This window comes from Crocuta crocuta, unplaced genomic scaffold (genome assembly GCF_008692635.1).
Source record: "Crocuta crocuta isolate KB4526 unplaced genomic scaffold, BGI_CrCroc_1.0 scaffold93, whole genome shotgun sequence".
Taxonomy (NCBI): domain Eukaryota; kingdom Metazoa; phylum Chordata; class Mammalia; order Carnivora; family Hyaenidae; genus Crocuta; species Crocuta crocuta.
This window is the reverse complement of record NW_027529641.1, coordinates 5,185,844-5,204,820: the sequence shown is the minus strand read 5'-3', so window position 1 is coordinate 5,204,820 and position 18,977 is coordinate 5,185,844. Positions and strand designations below refer to the sequence as shown.

General features: G+C 39.5%; 1 protein-coding gene across 8 annotated transcripts in view; it reads left to right on the top strand.

Moving 5' to 3' along the window:
* TTC23 (tetratricopeptide repeat domain 23) overlaps positions 1-18,977 on the top strand; it is a 98,234-nt gene that overhangs the window by 38,412 nt on the left and 40,845 nt on the right. For all 8 annotated transcript variants that reach the window (XM_077762371.1, XM_077762373.1, XM_077762372.1 and 5 more), the window contains one exon: positions 7,578-7,755. In XM_077762371.1, the coding sequence (XP_077618497.1) occupies positions 7,578-7,755 (178 nt within the window). The remainder of the gene's footprint in view (positions 1-7,577; positions 7,756-18,977) is intronic.

The following is an 18,977-nucleotide window of genomic DNA, read 5'->3' as shown; positions in this document are numbered from 1 at the left end:
TGGCGAGGTTTATTCCTAGTATCTTATTCTCTTTGGTGCAGTCGTGAGTGGGATTGTTTTCTTAATATCTCTTTCTGCTGCTTCATTACCGGTGTATAGAAATACAGCAGATTTCTGGGCATTGATTTTGTATCTTGTGACCTTACTGAATTCACTTGTCAGTCCTAACAGGTTTTTTTTTTTAATTTTTAATGTTTATTTATTATTGAGACAGAGAGAAACAGAGCATGAGTGGGGGAAGGGCAGAGAGACAGGGAGACAGAGAATCTGAAGCAGGCTTCAGGCTCTGAGCTGCCAGCACAGAGCCTGACTCAGGGCTTGAACCCACGAACTGAGATCATGACCTGAGCCGAAGTTGGACGCTTAACCGACTGAGCCACCCAGGTGCCCCAGGTTTTTTTTGTTTTTGTTTTTGTTTTTTTGGTGGAGTCTTTTGGGTTTTCTGTATACTGTATCATGTCATCTGCAGATAGTGAAAGTTTTACTTCTTCCTTACTGACTTGGATCCCTTTTATTTCTTTTTGTTGTCTGATTACTGTGGCTAGGACTTCCAGTACTGTGATGAATAAAAAAGTGGTGATAGTGGACATCCTTGTCTTTTTCCTGACCTTAGGGGAGAAACTCAGTTTGTCTCCCTTAAAGATAATGTTAGCTGTGGAGTTTTCATATACGGCCTTTATTATGTTAAGGTATGCTTCCTCTAAACCTATTTTGTTGAGGGTTTTTATTATGAGTAGATGTTCTACTTTGTCAAATGCATTTTTGGCATCCATTGAAATGTTCCTATGGTTCTTATCCTTTCTCTTATTGATATGAAGTACGATGTTGATTGATTTGCAAATGTTGAACCATCCTTGCAGCCCAGGAATAAATCCCACTTCGTCATGGTAAATGATTTTTAAATGTATTATTGCATTTGATTTGCTAGGATTTTGTTGAGGATTTTTGCATCTATGTTCATCAGGAATATTGGCCAGTGGTTCTCTTTTTTAGTGGTGTCTTTATCTGGTTTTGGTATTGGGGTAATACTGACCTCATAGAATAGATTTGGAAGTTTTCCTTCCTTTTCTATTTTTGGGGATGGCTTGAGAAAAATAGGTATTAACTCTTCTTTAAACATTTGGTAGACTGGGGTGCCTAGGTGGCTCAGCCAATTAAGTGTCTGACTCTTGGTTTCGGCTTAGCTCATGATCTCACACGTGGTTCCTGAGTTCTAGTCCCACATCCATTTCTGTGCTGTCAGCACAGAGCCTGCTTGGGATTCTGTCTCTCTCCCTTTCTCTGCTTCTACCCCACTCGTACATGTGTGTACATGTGTGCTCTCTCTCTCTCAAAACAAATAAATGAACTTTTAAAAATGAATAAATGTTGGGTAGAATTCACCTGTGAAGCCATCTGGTCCCAGGACTTTTATTTGTTGAGAGTTCTTTGATTACTGATTCAACTTATTTACGGGTTATTGGTCTGTTCAAATTTTCTATTTCTTTCTGTTTCAGTTTTAGTAGTTTATATGTTTCTGGGGACTTATCCACTTCTTGCAGTTGTCCAATTTGTTGGCATATAGTTTTTCATAATATTGTCTTATAATTGTTAGTATTTCTGTGGCATTGGTTATTATTTCTCCTTTCTGAATTGTGATTTTATTTATTTGAGTCCTTTATCTTTTTTCTTGATAAGTCTGATTAGAGATTTATCAATTTTATTGATTTCTTTCAAAGAATAAGTTCTTAGTTTCATTGATTAGTTCTGTTGTCTTTTTTTAGTTTCTATATCATTTATTTCTGCTCTAATCTTTATTTTCTTCCTTCTGCTGGTTTTAGGTATTGTTTGTGGTTCTTTCTCTAGCTCCTTTAGGTATAAGGTTAGGTTATTTGTGACTGCCCTTTTTCACTTGATGATTAATATTCCATTTTGTATACCACATATACCACATTTATTTACTCATTGCTCAGAAAAGACATTGCTTGGAGGACATTTGGCTGGTTTATGCCTTTTGACTGTTATGAACATCGTGTACAAGGTTTTTGTTTTGTTTTTTTTTAGTTTTTATTTATTTTTGAAACAGAGAGAGACAGAGCATGTGCTGGGAAGGGGCAGAGAGAGAGGGAGACACAGAATCCGAAACAGGCTCCAAGTTCTGTGCTGCCTGCACAGAACCCGATGTGAGGCTCGAACCCACGAACGGTGAGATCATGACCTGAGCCGACATCAGACGCCCAACCGACTGAGCCACCCAGGCGCCCCTGTGTACAAGTTTTTATGTGGATGCATACTTTCATTCCTTCTGGGTATTTACCTAGGACTGAAAATACTGCATCATATTGTAATTCTATGTGGAAACTTTTGAGGAACTGACACTATTTTCCAAAGTAGCTGCACCATTTTATATTTCCACCAGCAGTATGTAAGGGTTCCAGTTTTTCTACATCCTTGCTAGCACTTGTTACTCTCTTTATTATTATTATAGCCACTATCCTAGTGCATGTCAAGTGGTATCTCACTGTAGTTTTAATATGCGTTTCCTTGATGATTAATGATGATGAACATCTCCTTATGTGCTCATTGACCATTTGTATATCTTCTTTGGCGAAATGGCTATTTGGAAACTTTGCTCATCTCTAAATCGGGTTGTCTTGTTATTGTTGTTGTAGAAGTTGTTTATTTATTCTGGATGTAGGTCCCTCCTCAGAAATATGATTTGTAATAGTTTTCCAGAGGCCATTTTTTAAAATGTTTATTTATTTATTTTGAGAGAGATAGCGAGAGCGTGAGTGGGGGAAGGGTAGAGAGATTGGGAGAGAAAGAATCCCAAGCAGGTTCTGTGCTGTCAGTGCAGAGCCCGATGTGGGGCTTGATCTCGCAAACTGTGAGATCGTGACCTGAGCCGATATCAAGAGTTGGAGGCTTAACCGACTAAGCCACCCAGGCGCCTCCCACAAACCATTTTTTAAACTTCCTAAATAATGCTATTTTTGAAGATTAGCAGTCAATGAAGACACTGGTCTATGGCACCACTCAACCCTTAAAGTGATGTTATAACATTCATACCGCATTTTGATATACAATTAAGTGAAAGAAGCAGTTTTTAAAACAATCTGATTCTTTAAAAAAAATATGTGAGGAAAATCATCTGGAAGGGTGTGTATCAAAGTGTATGGCACTCATCTTTGGATGTTGTGACTGTATAGTTTTTAGTTTTTAATGATGGGTACATATTATTCTTATAATAAAATATTCTCAAAAAATTTTAAAGCTTAGCTGGATAAGAAAATGCCTTCCACAATGGCACATGAGTTTGACTGATTATGCTTATTATTTGGACTTTCTGAAATCTTCTGTGGGTGGGTGTGAGACCACAGTTGAGGCCTGTTTCAACAGAAGAACGACCTGAGGCTGTGGCACTCAGTTTCATACAGACTCCTGGTTGGGAGGGGAAGGAGTGAAAGGTATGATGATGTATAGGCGTGTAATACCGATCTGTGTGCCGTGCTTCAGTTTGCAGAGCATTTTAGACATCTTCTTGTGTTCTCAAAACAACCCTATTGGACACCAGTGTTGAGATGAGGAAACCAAGGTTCACAGACGTTTTGTTCTTGCCCAAGGTTGTGCGGCCTGGTCAGTAAGGATGCTCAAACTATGATTGGGGTTTTTAACTCCTGCCACAGTACTTGTAACTGACTGGCCTGTCTCCCATCCTTTTTTTTTTTTTTTTTTTATGTTTGTTTATTTTGTTGGGGGGGAGGGAGAGGCAGAGAGAGAGGGAGACACAGAATCCGAAGCACCAATGTGGGACTCGAACCCACAAACTGTGAGATCATGACCTGAGCTGAAGTGAGACGCTTAATGGACTGAGCTGCCCAGGTGCCCCCTTGTGTCCTTCTTTTTATAAAATTTTCTCCAAGAGTCCGGTATTTGAAAGATCATTTTCTGATATCTGAAAAAGTGACATGGTGTTAACCTGGGGTGATACGCTGTGCTTTTGGCTAAGAGAGTAGATAAATGGTAAAAAGGAAGAACAAGTTGTCCCTGTTCTCCACCATTACAGACTCTCAAATACTTTTCTTTACTGTTCCATCTTCGGAAAGGAAAAATTGTTGTTGGATGAATTAACTTATGCCTTGCCATTATTTCTTTTCTATGTTTCTTTTTCTTTTTTCTTTTTTTTTTTTTTTGCATTTGTAACCTTGATCATTAAGCTTTGAATTTTGCTTTCCTTTAAAGCTTTTCCTCAAATGAAACCATCTTGTATTACCAATACTTTGTATCTGCTTTATTACCCTTCCATGATCTTTACAGCAGCCTTGGAAACAAAGGACCCATTCTTTATTTCCTTGGTACATGCTTCATCATCTATGAACATGAGAAAGGAAAAAGGTGATTGTTTTTTTTCCTTTGCTCAAATATCTGTGGCATTGTTGGAGATCTCAAGGCTAAATTAGATGGAAAAAAAATCTGAAGTCATTTTGAAAGTATGTAGCTTTCTCTAGATTCTAGACCAGAGGTTGGAAAACTTCTGAAAAGTCCCAGACAGTAAATATTTCAGGCTTTGCAGGTGTCCACTGCACTGCAGCTACTCAGCTCCACCATTATAGTGCAAAAGCAGCCATAGGCAATGTGTAAACAAGTGGGTGTGGCTGTGTGCCAATAAAACTTTATTTACAAGAAAAGACAGTGAGCAGATTTGGTGCACAGGCCACAGTTTGCTGCCTCCTGTTTTCAGTTGTTTAGAAACATTTGTCTACCAGGAATCTCATTTTTGGGCTGAGTGATTTGTTATCAACCATATGTTTCGAAGCCTCTTTCTGTCATCAAAGATGCTAGTGAGTTTTCTCTTCAGAAATAAAATATGATACTTACAAAGCTAAATATTGCTCACTACATCCAAAGTTCAGTAAGAGTCAGAAGACAAGCCCAGTATTACTAGGTCACCGATTAATCTTTTCCTTTCTAAGATTAGGAGTTGCTGCAAGCTAGAACCTGGACCCGACCTGGTCCAAGAACATATCCCTGACCTTCTCCTATGTTTTCAACCTCTTCCCATTTATAGAACGTATCCAAGTTCATAAGCTAGTCAGCATGTTATTTCACTATTGCCATTGGGAGCATAGGTCTGAGCAGCCATCTTCTATCAATCAATTCCCTTTGACATTTATTACAGAGCAAAAATAGTTGTGCAAAATGTCCAGTAACTGAGTTAAAAACAAAACCTATTTTTTGTGTGTGTGGTTTCCTAGTCACTCACTCACATTATGTCTCAGTTTACCCATGGGCAGCAGGGAATTGTAAGGCTTTTTTGTAGTAAAGATGCTAAGGTAAAGGGTAATGTAGAAAGGGTTAGTGCCTTTCATAATGAATTTTACATATAAAAATTTTCCATGCAAGAAAAAAGTTTCTATTTCTTAGTAAATATTTTAGAGAAGGTTGTTTCTAAATGTCTACTATTGTGTTTGCTAAACAAAATATAGAGATATATATTTTTATATGAAAGAAGCTAAAGAGTCTTTTCCCACCACCACCTTTACTTATAATATTTAAGTTTACATTTTTCTGATGTTAAAGTAATACAATTAAAATTTTTAAATGTTTTTTCTTGAGAGAGAGAGAGAGACAGACAGACAGAGCGTGAGTGGGGGAGGGGCAGAGAGGGAGAGGGAGACACAGAATCTGAAGCAAGCTCCAGACTCTGAGCTATTAGCACAGAGCCCAACATAGGACTCAAGCCAATGAACCACAAAATCATGACCTGAGCCGAAGTCAGATGCTGAACCAACTGAGCCACTCAGGTGCCCCAGTAATACAATTTTATAGAAGAAAATTTGGGAAATTTAGAAAGCATAAACAAAAGTAAAATCACTTACAACCACCTCCTTTAAGATAATTATTGAATGGTAACATTTTAGTGTCCATTTAGATATCTATTTATGCATATGTGTACATATAGATTAGATATAACATTTTCACCTGCATAGGATGTTATACAAAGCATTTTTTTTGTATTCTGCCTTTTATACTTATACTTTTATACTTCTATGTTGGTAAATATGGATCATAATGGCGATGTGGCACGCTACAGTATAGATATGCTTACTGTAATCTGTTTGAATGATCTCCTATTGGTATATTTTAAGTGCTTATACTTTTCCACTATTACAAAGAGTGCTTAGGTAAACATTCTTATACATATATTCTTTCCCTGCCAGAGTATCTCTTTTAGTAAACTACTAAAAGTGCAATTAACAGAAATATGTGTGTGTACTTTATATATGTATGATTTTGATATAGAGAAGTTTATGCTCAAATTATATACTTTCTAACAGTTAATGAGAGTGCTTTATACCCTCACCAATACTAGGAAATTTCTATAATTTCTCAACAGATCATTTATCAGCATCTTGGCATCCTTTATGGTTGCTATTATTGTTTTGTTAAATATTTTATGATTTTATAGCCAAATCATGGAAAGAGCCCAAATGTCTATCAATCGATGAATGGATAAAGAAGATGTGGTTTATATATACAATGGAACACTACTTGGCAATGAGAAAGAATGAAATCTTGCCATTGCAATGACGTGGATGGAACTGGAGGGTATTATGCTAAGTGAAATAAGAGAAAGAGAAATATCAAATGTTTTCACTCATATGTGGAATTTGAGAAACTTAACAGAAGACCATGAAGGAAGGGAAGGGGAAAAAATAGTTTCAAACAGAGAGGGAGTCAAACCATAAGAGACTCTTAAATACAGAGAGCAAACTGAGTGTTGATGGGGGTGGGGGACCAGAGGAGAGAGAAAAATGGGTGATGGACATTGAGGACACTTGTTGGAATGAGCACTGGATGTTGTCTGTAAACGATGAATCATGGGAATCCACTCCCGAAGCCAAGAGCACACTGTATACACTTATGTTAGCTTACTTGACGATAAATTATTTTAAAAAATATTTTGTGTTTTTTAAACCAACACCTGCATAGCACCAGCTGCATGTTAAAGACTATTCTAGGCGTTTTTATGAGTGTTGACTAATTTGATCTTCATTATAGCCCAGTAAAGGAGGCACTGTTATTATTCTTTTTAAAAAAATTTTTAAATATTTATTTATTTTTGAGAGACAGAGAGAAGCAGAGCACATGCTGGGGAGGGACAGAAAGAGGGAGACACAGAATCTGAAGCAGGCTCCAGGCTCTGGGCTGTCAGCACAGAGCCCGATGCAGGGCTCGAACTCACGGACCATGAGATCATGACCTGAGATGAAGTCAGACGCTTAACCGACTGAGCCACCCAGGCACCCCAACACTATTATTTTCAACTTAGAGATGAGGAAGTTGTTCAGCAACTGGAGGTTTACACATCTAATAGGTAGTGGAGCCAGGATCTGAAACTTCCTGGTTATTCTGAAGTGCATGCTCTTCACCACTATGCCCCACAGCCTCCTGCAAGAAACAAAACCTTAGCTGGCTAGGAAGAACCTGACAACAAGGGTCCGAGAGCCAAATCCTAACCACCAAATCATCTATTTTTCCCACCTGTGTGTCTTCTACTTAATTATTTAAAAATAATCTCTCTGATGATTTTTTAGGGTGTATCAAAGTCAGAAGAAATCAAAAGAAGCCCTGCCCCACTACCAAGAGGCTTTAGAATACATTGAGATCAGTAGAGGTGAAAAAAGTCTGGAGTGTGTACCAATACTGAAGGAATTAGCAGGGGTAGAGCAAGCCCTGGGAGTTCACGACGCATCCATCAACCATTTTCTCCAGGTAAGCCGGAACATATGGCCACCAGAGCTCTTCTGGACCCAGTGCTCTTCCTAGACACAAGTGGAATAGCAGCTCTGAGAAGACCTGGTTTTTGCTCTCTGCACTGGATATGTAGAACACTGGGCCTGGAGCAGATGTTCAACAAACGTCTTCATATAGATGACCAAGTGGATAAGTGTGGGACAATGGTCCACTGTGATCGGGTGCGTGGGCCTCAAACAACCTGAGACTCCCCAGTGATGGCTTTTCTCATATCAGGGGCATAAGTCAAGTCTTATTTTCTAAAGTTCTATATCCTTTCGTGTTTATCTATTTAGAGCTTATGTTATCAAGCTGATTAGGGTTTTTTTTTGTTTGTTTGTTTTTTTACTATACTCTAAAATATTCATCTTAAGCCACTTAGAGTTGTCATTTATTAGCTACTGATATACTTGGTCATCATAGGATTCTGTGTGTGTGTGTCAATCAGGATTCTTCAGAGAAACAGAACGAATAGGATACATACATTAAAAAAAAGAAAGAGATTGGCTGACGCTATTGTGGGGGCTGACAAGTCCAAAATCCATAAGGTAGGCAGGCTGGCTGAAAACTCAGGCAGGATCTCTATGTTATAGCCTTGAGGCAGAATTCCTTCTCCATCACTTACATGTGGAATTTAGAAACAAAACAGATGAACATATGGAGGGGGTAGAAAGAAAAGAGAGGGAAACAAACCATAAAAGACTCTTTTTCAACTTTTTTTTATTGAGAGAAAGAGCACACATGCACCCATGTGAGTGAGTGGGGGAACGACAGAGGGAGAGGGAAAGAGGCTCCATGCTCAGCACAGAGCCAGGCAAAGGGCTCAATCTCACAACCATGAGATCATGACCTGAGCTAAAATCAAGAGTTGGACACTAAACCTCTTGAGCCACTCAAGCACTCAAAAGAAACTCTTAAAGATATTTGAGAGCAAACTGAGGGCTGATGGAGGAAGGTGGATGGGAGATAGCCTTGATGGGTGATGCACATTAAAGAGGGCAATTATGATGAGCACTGGTGTTATATGTAAGTGATGAATCACTGGATTCCACTCCTGAAACCAATATTGCAGTGTACGTTAATTAACTAGAATTTAAATAAAAATTTGAAAAGAAAAAATAAAAGAATTCCTTCTTCTCCAGGAAACCTTAGCTTTTTACTCTTTAGGCCTTCTACTGATTGGATAAGCCCCATTCACATCACTGGGGGGCAATCTCTTTTTCTCCAAGACCAATGTAAATGTTAATCACATCTACAAAAATACATTCACAGCAACATCTAGACTAACTAGTGTTTGAACTAAAAACTGGGCACCATGGCCTAGCCAAGCTGACACATAAAATTAATCATCACAATGAATTTGATGTTTTTGTATTGCATCATCTGCTAAAAGTACATGTTAAATTGTTTTCTCAGAATTTTTCCCTGTTAAAATTCTAAAATATACACCGAATTCATTCTTGTTATTTCAAATGAGATGCAATGACATGGGACTAAGAGTTCCATATTCTTATTTCTTTTTTAAGTTTGTCTGACCATTTATTAGCCCATCCACAGTATATTAGAATGTCCCATTCTGTCACTGTATCTGATTATCTCTCTTAATTACTGTCACCATTTGACATACTATTATTTCCAGTTTATAGATAAGAAAGTCAAGAATTAGAAAGGTCGAGGGATATGCCCACCCATACCATCTCTGCCAATAAATGGCATAACCCAGATTCAAACCCAGTACTTTTCAGAAACACTGTTCTGGCTGGTGTGTAGGAGAATGGATCAAGGAAGATGTGCCAAGCGCATAGGTAGACCAGTTCGGAGACTATCAAAGTAGCAGAGGCTGAAGTTGATGGCACCTTGGACACAGATGATGATAGTGAGGATAAAGAGAAGCAGATGGTTTGACAAAGATGTAAGAGGCAGAACTGATGAGGTATGGAGACTGATTGGATGTGGGGGAAAGAAGGAATGGAGAAGAATCCATGATGACTTCTGGGTTTCCAGTCTGAACAACTGTGTGGATGTTTGGGGGCGCCAGGGTAGCTCAGTCGGTTAAGCGTCTGACTTTGGCTCAGGTCACGATCTCATGGTTCGTGGATTCGAGCCCCACGTTGGGCTCTGTGCTGACAGCTGGCTCAGAGCCTGGAGCCTCTTTCGGATTCTGTGTCTCCCTCTCTCTTTGACCCTTCCCTGCTCATGCTGTCTCTCTCTCTCTCTCAGAAATAAATAAAACATTAAAAAAAAAAACTAGATGTTTGTGCCGGTTACCACGGGGTAGCAGACGTGACGGGTGATGGAGAGATGGTGAGCTCAGGTTTCAATGGTCTGAGTTTGAGGTGCCCGCAAAGCATACAAGTGGAAATGCTGTCTAGTCAATTAGATAATCAGGACTGGAGCTCAGAAAATAGGTCAGGAAGTCATCTACCTGTACACAGTAATTACCTTGGGAGAGGGTGAGATCACCACAGGGGGTGGGGTTGGGGGGAGGTTATCGAGTGAGAAGAGACAAGGACATGACAGAGCCTTAAGTAACTTCAGTGTTCATTGGTCAAGTCAAGAAAGATAACCTGGCAAAGAAAGCAAAGAATTTGACAGAAAAACATGAGAAAAACTGAAAGCACTATCTTCTGTGCCCTTTGGTACCATATGCTACTGTGAAGGACACAGAGCTGTTGGGAGAATAAATGAGTTAATATTCATAGGGTGCTTAGCATAGTGTGCCCCATATATAGTGCTACACAGGATTTTTAACATTTCTCTCTTTGCTTTCCTTTCCTTTGTTGTCTTTTTCTTTCTCTGATGATTTTGTCAGGGGAAACATTGGGGCAACGATGAGGCAGAAATCAGGTTGTATGGTGAGGGAGATGTGAGGCAGTGAAGGGGTTAAACATAGGTCCCTGTTTCCCAAACTATTGAGAGGTGAGGAAGGCCGGTACAGGCAGAGGGAGGAGGGTGTGCTTAGGTCTGAAGGTGCAACGCAGCTCGACGTTCAGGGAACTGCAATAAACCCCCTCAGCCTGGGCAGTGGGAATGGCTAAGACAGTCGTTGAGTATCTCAAGTAAGGCATTGAAAGTCATGCTAAGGAATTTGAGCTTCACCCTAAGGGAAGTTCAGTGTTTTCAAGCAGATAGATTGACATCATGAGATTATCGGTCTAGAAGGGTCACTCTGCGGTCTGCAGAACGGACTGGATGGGAGAGATAAGCAGGGAGGTCACTCAGGAGATGTAGGGGATGAAGACACCTGGACTCAGGTGGTGTCATGGGAGTAAAGAACAAGTGGACAGACTTGAGAGATGCTTGCAAAGTAGAAACAGCGGCATGGGGTGGGGGCAGTGAAGGAGGTGGAGGAGTCTGGTGTTATGCCAGTTTCTAGGTAAGGTCACTATATTGCTGGTGGGACCATTTGCCATTCCTAAGGGCAGGAACACTCACTGGGCACACCATATTTTGTTGGTATCAATAATCCTGAATATTCTTTTTGTTGTTGTTAAAGTTAATTTATTTATTTTGAGAGAGAGAGAGAGCTTGAGCAAGGGAGTGGCAGGGGAGAGGGAGAGAGAGAGAATCCCAACCAGGCTCCACACTGTTAGTGCAGAGCCAACTCACGGCTGGCATCTGTGAACCATGAGATCATGACCTGAGCCAGAATCAGAGTTGGATGCTTAACTGACTGAGCCACCCAGGCATCCCTATTCTGAATATTCTTCTACAAAATGCTTTTCTCTTTGATTATTTGCTGCTATAAATTTCCAGAAGTTAAATCACTAGGAGGAAAGATGTGATATTTTATAGCTCTTGATTCAGATTGACATTTGGAGGTTATTTTGATTTACTTCGCCACGAGAAGTGGGTTTTGCTTTGTTCTTCATTGAACCAGTTTCACAGCCACCTTGCCAACTCTTTTACACTATTTTACTCCCACATTGTAGAATAGAGGCTCAAATTTAATTCATAATGCTTTTCTTAATTCAGTTTTCCTAAATGTTTCCTGATTATATCCAGATCTGCCCTTAAAATCTCAGTGCAGTCTTTGCTGTACCAGCTACTAAAGTTCAGACATCAAGTAATAATATGCTCAGAGTCCTACTGTGTGGGCCATTACCGGTAACAAAATTCACTGGAATGAAAGATCGGTGGCTTCTAAGACCTAACAGTGTTTGTGCCAAAGAGTTTGGTTTAGAAAAGCATTTCCCGAACTGTATTCCATAGGGTACTAGCACCTCATGAGGATTCATAGGTCTTCCTAGAAAAGAAGTCCATGGTTAAATAAACTTGAGAACTATTAAGTTAAAATTAAACAGATGTCTCTAACACATCCTTTTACATACAGTGCGTTAAAAATACTAAGGTGGATTGTGAATGGAAAGGAGGGTCAAATAAGTCTGTGAGACACTAGTGTTCCCTGGGCCATAGTCTGGAAACACTGGCTTAGAGAAAGAAATTGGAATTTCTAAAGGCAGGGATCATCAAAGGGATTCAAATGTAAATGCTACCTTCTGGTAGGTTTTAGGTTTTTATCACTCCTAGGAAGCCTTAGTACCATGTGAATGGAAAATGGGTTACATAATGCCTCTATAGGGCCCAGATTCACCATTTTAAAGTACTTCGCCACATTCATTCTCCCTATCTATTTATATAGACGTACACGCACAGACACGCACATATATGCACAGAGTGCTAACTATTTACATTCTGTAATCATCTGAAAGTATTTGAAATTACCGTGTCCTTTTATCTCTGAATACTTAACAAGGATATTCTTTTATGTAATCGTAATACAGTTATTGAACTCAGGAATGGTCATGTTGGTACAGGCCATATTCTATTTGTTGTCCCAAAACTGTCCTTTATGTCTTTGTATTCGTTTAGTTGTTACGCCTCTGGTCTTTAATCTAGAACGGTTTCTCAGCTTGTCTTTGTCTGCTTTGACACTGAAATGTTTGAAGACTATAGGCCAGTCATTTGTACCTTAGTTTGGGTTTGTCTGATGTTTTCTCATGACTAGATTTGACAGTGCATGCCCCGCTAGAATACTACAAAAAGATATTGTATTTCTTAGGGTATTGCATCTGGAGGCACATGATGTCCACCGGCCCTTCATTAGTGATATTAAATTCATCACCCAATCACGGTGATCCTTCCCTGTATCATAACTACTTTTTCCCCTTGCAGCCAATAAGCATTCTATAGAGAGACATTTTTAAGACCATGTAGATATCCCACTCCTTTTCAAATTTTCTCTACATTTAGCATCGATGAATCTTTCCCAAACCAGTCTATACTGTGATGGTAGCAAATTCATGACTTCCCATTCTACCATTCCATCCACATTTAATCAGTTGACCTTCTATTAAGAACGTCCCTCCCTCAGCCCACCAAGTTATTTACTTGTTGTGTGTATGTTTGCTTTTTTCTCTTAACAGTGTATCCTGGAAATCACTTTATAGCAGTTCATTCATTTGTACAGAGGTATAATATTCCATTGTAAGCACATAGTGTGTTTTGCTCAAATAGTTTTCTGTTTGGGCATTTAGATTGGTTCCAATATTTTGTAATTACAAATAGTGTTGTTATGAATAATCTTATGCACATATGTCCTTATACTGTTGGAGTCATATCTTCAGGGTAAATTCCTAGAAGCGGGACTGCTCAGGCAGAGGGAGCATGTGTTGATAGTTTTGCAGGATATTGCCTTTCATTGGACTTCTACCATTTATAGACCCGCCAGCAGCGTCTCAGTGTGCTTGTTTCCCGACAGCCTCTTCCAAAGCAGCGTTGCGTCAAGCTTTTGAATTCCTTCCTGTCAAATAGGTGAGAAAGGACATCTCAGTATAGGTTTAATCTGCAAAATGGAATTAAGTATCTTTTCATATGTTCAGTGGATCTTCTTAATATATTTTTGGTGAATTTTCTTTTCATATCATTTGTCTACTTTTTAATAGGATTTTTCTTCTAGTTTATTTTATGCAGTTTCCCTTTACTGTTAAAAGTCTTTACATATTACATGCATTGCCCTTTAATCTATGATGTATGTTATAAGCCTTTTCACCTAGTTTGTCATTCGTGTTTTATTTTGTTCATAGTGTTTTTATTGAGATAAGTTATGTACTGTAAAAGTTGCCCTTTTAAAGTGCATAATTTAATGGTTTTATTGTATTCACAGAGTTGTGCAAGCATTACCACTAATTACAGCACATTTTTTTAAGTTTATTTATTTTTTTGAGAGAGAGAAGGAGAGAGAGCACAAGTGAGGGAAGGGCAGAGAGAAGGAGAGAGAGAACCCCAGCAGGCTCCACACCATTAGCGCAGAGTCCAATGCGGGGCTTGAACTCACAAACCACGTGATCATGACATGAGCTGAGATCAAGAGTTAGACGCTTAACCAACTGCACCACCCAGGCGCCCCAGCAGAATATTTTGATCACCTCAAAAGAAACCTGCACTCATTAGGAGTTACTCTCCTTATTTCTTTTCCCCTGGCAACCACCAATCTCCATTGTATCTCTATGGATTTGGCTGTTATAGACATTTCCTATAAAGAGAATCCTATACTATGTGGCCTTTCGTGTCTGATTCTTTAATCTAGCATATTGCTTTCAAAGTTTATCCATGCTTAGCAGATATGAGTATTTCATTCCCTTTGAATAGCTGGATAGTATTTTGTTATACAGATAGACCACATGTGTTTATCTCTTCATCAGCTGATGGATGTTTGGGTTGTTTCCACTCTGTGGAGGTGACGAATAATGCTTCTGTGAACATTCATGTACAAGTTTTCATATGAATATATGTTTTCAGCCTCTTGGCAATAAGACTAGGAGTGGAATTGCTGGGCTCTATGGTACCCAATATTTAACTTTTTGAGGAACCACCAGGCTGTTTTGCAAAGCAGCCTCAGCCTCTGATATTCCCGCTAGCAATGCATGAGGGTTCTGTTTTCTTCACATCCTCACCAACACTCATTATTATCTGTCCTTTTTATTTCACCCATCCTGGTGAAGGTGGAGTGGGATCTCACTGTGCCTTTGATTTGAATTTCTCTGATGAATCATGATATTCTGCATCTGCTTATAGGTATGTGGCTATTTGTACCTCTTCTTTGGAAAAATGTCTATTCAAATCTTTTGCCTGTTTTTTATAGAGTTATTAGTCTTTTTATTGTTGACTTACAGGAATCCTTCATACAAGATACTAGATACCAACTACATGATGTGTCAATATTCTCTCCTATTCTGTGTGTTGTCTTGTCACTTTCTTGATCGCATCCTCTGAAGCACAAAGGTTTTTAGTTTCAGTGAAGGCCGATTTCTCCTTTCGTTCTTTTGTTGCTTGTGCTTTTGGCCTCACATCTAAGAAACCGTTGCCTAGTCCAAGTTCATGAAGGCTTGTATCTGTTTCCTTTTAAGAGTTTTATAGTTTTAGTTTTTAACATTTAGGTCTTTGATCCATTTTGGGGTAATTTTTCATAGGATGTAAAGTAGGGCTCTGTCTTCATTCTTTTCCATGTGAATATCCACTTGTCCTAGGACTATTTATTAAAAGGGCTATCTTTTCACCATCGAATTATCCTGGTACCAGTGCCAAATGCAATTGATCATAAATGTAAAAGTTTACTTCAGGATTTTGTTTTTCTATTCCATGGACCTCTATGTGTATCATTATGCTAGCACCACACTCCCAATTTCTGTTGTTTTATAGTAAGTTTGTGGATACTGTGAATAATGCTACTATGCACATTCAAGTACAAGTTTTATGGTAAGTTTTGAAATCCATAAGTGTGACATCTTCAACCTTGTTACTTTTTTCCAAGATTGTTTTGACTATTCTGGCTTTCTTACAGGTTTTATGGTAAGTTTTGAAATCTGTAAGTGTGACATCTTCAACCTTGTTACTTTTTTCCAAGATTGTTTTGACTCTTCTATCCTTCCTTAGGATAAGTTTATCAATTCCGGGGGGGGAACAGGTGGTATTTTGATAGAGAGAGCACGGAATCTGTATTTCAAGTGGGAAGTGTTGTCATCGTCACAATATTAAGGCTTTCAATACATGAACATAGGATATCTTTATTTACTTAGTTCTTTCCTAGTGTCTTTCAACCATATTTTGCAGTATATGATTTATACTTCTTTTGGGAGTTTTATTCCCAAGTATTTTGTTCATTTTGATGCTCTTAGAAATGGAAGTGTTTTCTAGATTTCCTTTCCCTACTGTTCATTGCTAGTGTGTAGAAATACAAATGGGATGTTGATTTTGCCTGACCCTGCTGAACTCATTTTTTAGCTCTAATATGGTTTTGTGGATTCATGATGCTTTTTGGCCATGCAAAAGCTTTCTTAATGCTTTAGTGTTTTCAACCTTTCCTTTCATTACATTTGGATTCTGAACCTAAATTAGAAGGATTGCTCTGTATTGGAGTTATAGAGTATGCCATTCATTTTTATAATACTCGTAAAGTTTAATAGGTGACTTTTATTGTTGTTTATTCTTGAGGTTAATAAAGATTAGAGAGTGTTTAAATAAATACTTACCAGTTCTTACTAAAGAGATAGCTTTGTGAAGTTGAAACAGCCCTGGATGTGAAGTCAGAAAATCTGAGTGGGAGTCCCGATTCTTCTGTTTGCCAGCTGTTTGGTTATACAAGTCAGTTAACCTCTCAAAAAAAAAAAAAAAGGCAAGAAAAAAAACCCCTATCCCACAAAAGACCCTCTCCACTTCACAGAACTGCTCCAAGGTTCAAAATGGAAAGTGCTTTGTGAACCATTAGGCATGGTGCCAGTGTAAGCTACTTTTATGTATTAACGGTAATTATCAAACATTTATCAAGGCTCCTCATTTCTTTAAGAGCTTTACCTAGATACAGAAAGGTACAGCGAGGCTACAGCTCACCAGAGGAGCCCTTGCCTAAAAGCCATTTATTACGTGCACAAAGAAAAGGGGTTTTCTTATTTTCCCCCTAGTTTTTCACTGTTCATTCCTTTGGAGTGAGAGAAACGCCCAGAAAGAAAAGACCTTTTCTTTTCTGTAGAGTGTCGACAAGTTCCAAAGTATTTTAGGAACTAACCCATTAGAGTGGAGAAAATTAACAAGGCCCACAGAGCCAGCATGCAGGGAAGGCAGCGGTCCCAACGAGCTGTCCTGGGCCGCTGCCTCAGGGGTCTGTGAGAAACCGAGCTGGCGTGATCATTTCTGAAACTGCTCATGGCAGATCTTGGCAATAGACCCTTGTTTTCCTACCCAAAAGAAAAGATGGCAGGATTTCATTTCAGTGAGAATGATTGTGGGTGTGTGTTTTCAAGGGGCATAAATTAGCACCGCACTGGCTTCAGTTCTTTTTTTACATCTCTGACAGTTGAATTGCCTATCTTTCTTTTCAGATTTCAAGGCAGCTCTGCCGCTCAGTCAGTAGTCCCCAAATTTGGGTGGGGGAGGGGGGGAAGCTCGATTTACAAAGTATAAGGAACTAATTTATCAGCCACTCTACTGAAAATGTTGAAGTCAGAAAACCAGACTTCGGGTTCCTCTGGGCAAGTCATCAGCCTTGGCCAGGCTGAGGTGATGGCTCCAAGGGGCTCGCACAGGGCTCCGGCTGGGCTCAGACGACCCAGCAAATGGCAGCACCCCCGATCAGTTCTGGTTAATTGCTGTGTATTTGCTTAGTAATGCACTATTTGTAATTTTGAAAATCTCTGAAAATACTAGCATTTCATGTTTAAAATTAGAGAAGATGCAGAATGTGATTATGATTCCATCTATCATAAAAATTTTCTCAGAATGACATAAATTCAGGAGTTGTACTGTTTCCTTTTAAGTGACTATTTTTTATAAAAATAATAATGCGGATCACCTGGATGGCTCAGCCAGTCGAGCGTCCATCCCACTCTTGAATTGTCTCAGGTCATGATCCCAGGGCCATGAGATCGAGCCCTGAGTTGGGCTCCACACTGAGCGTAGAACCTGCTTGAGATTCTCTCTCTCTCCCTCTGCCCTCTCCCCAACTCATGCTCTTTCGCTCACACACACCAATAAAATAAAATACTCTTTATATTTAAAAAAATCAAGCCATGTAGAAAAATACGAAGAAATGAGGGTCAAGTCACCCAGGCCTCCCCTCCCAGAAGTAGGTCGTGTTGATATTTGTAACATCTTTCCTCTGCACATGTGCATGTGGGTCTAGACTGAGAGACGGGAAGACAAGAAAGGAAAAAGAGAAACAGAAATTGATGAATTTGACAGCATAAAAAAACAACTTCGTGACAAAATATCACAGTCAAAAAATAAATATCAAAGAGAAGAGCTATAGAAAGAGTTCTTATAAAATGTAGGTGAAAAAGACAATTCAATAGAAATAAGGGCAAAAGACAGGACTGGTTGGTTTACAGGAGAGGAAATATAGATGGCCAATAGCCATACAAAAATGATCTTCCACATCCTTTGTTAGTAAAGAAATGCACTTTCACTCAAGATATGCCAGTTTTCACCTAGCTGTGGGCAAAATAAAAAGGTTTGATGATACCCCACGATGGCAAAGGTCCTAGAAAGCAGGCATCCTTATACCCTTCTGGAAGGAGTGGGGATTGGGGCACCACTTGGGGGGAAACCCAGTTGATATTCTCCCTCCAATTTTATAAGGTAATAGCAAGCCCTCAGAAATTAGAAATACTCTTAAAATCCATCAGTAGGAGACCCATGAGGAGGTTGTGGTGTCTCCACGTGATCGAACACCACAGAACCACAGAAAGAATGAGATGGATGTGCATGTTCTGACATGAAAGATGCCCAAAGTGCGTTATTATTATTTTTTAAATAGCAGATGTAGACCAGAAAGTTTATTCAGTCAACAACCGATTGGACCCTACAGTGTGCCAGGCATCGTGGTTGGCACTGCGACTGTGATGGAGGGCCCTGCCCTTGAGGAGCAGCTTAGAGAGAGACAGAGACCTTAGCTGAATAGTCCCACAGATGAATGTAACGTGGCAACCATGACGTGCACACAGGGAGAGGGGCCAGGTGCTGGGAGAGCTCCCAACCGAGCAGCCTGAGGACTGATAATGAGACACCCTGAAAATTGAGGAGAGGAGAGAAGGGCCATCTTGGCAGAGCCCAGAGGGGTGGTGGCAGATGAGGCTTGGCTGGGGGAGGGGAGCAGAGCAGCGTCAGGTAATGATCGCACCTGCATGTCTGTGCATGGGTGTGTTTAA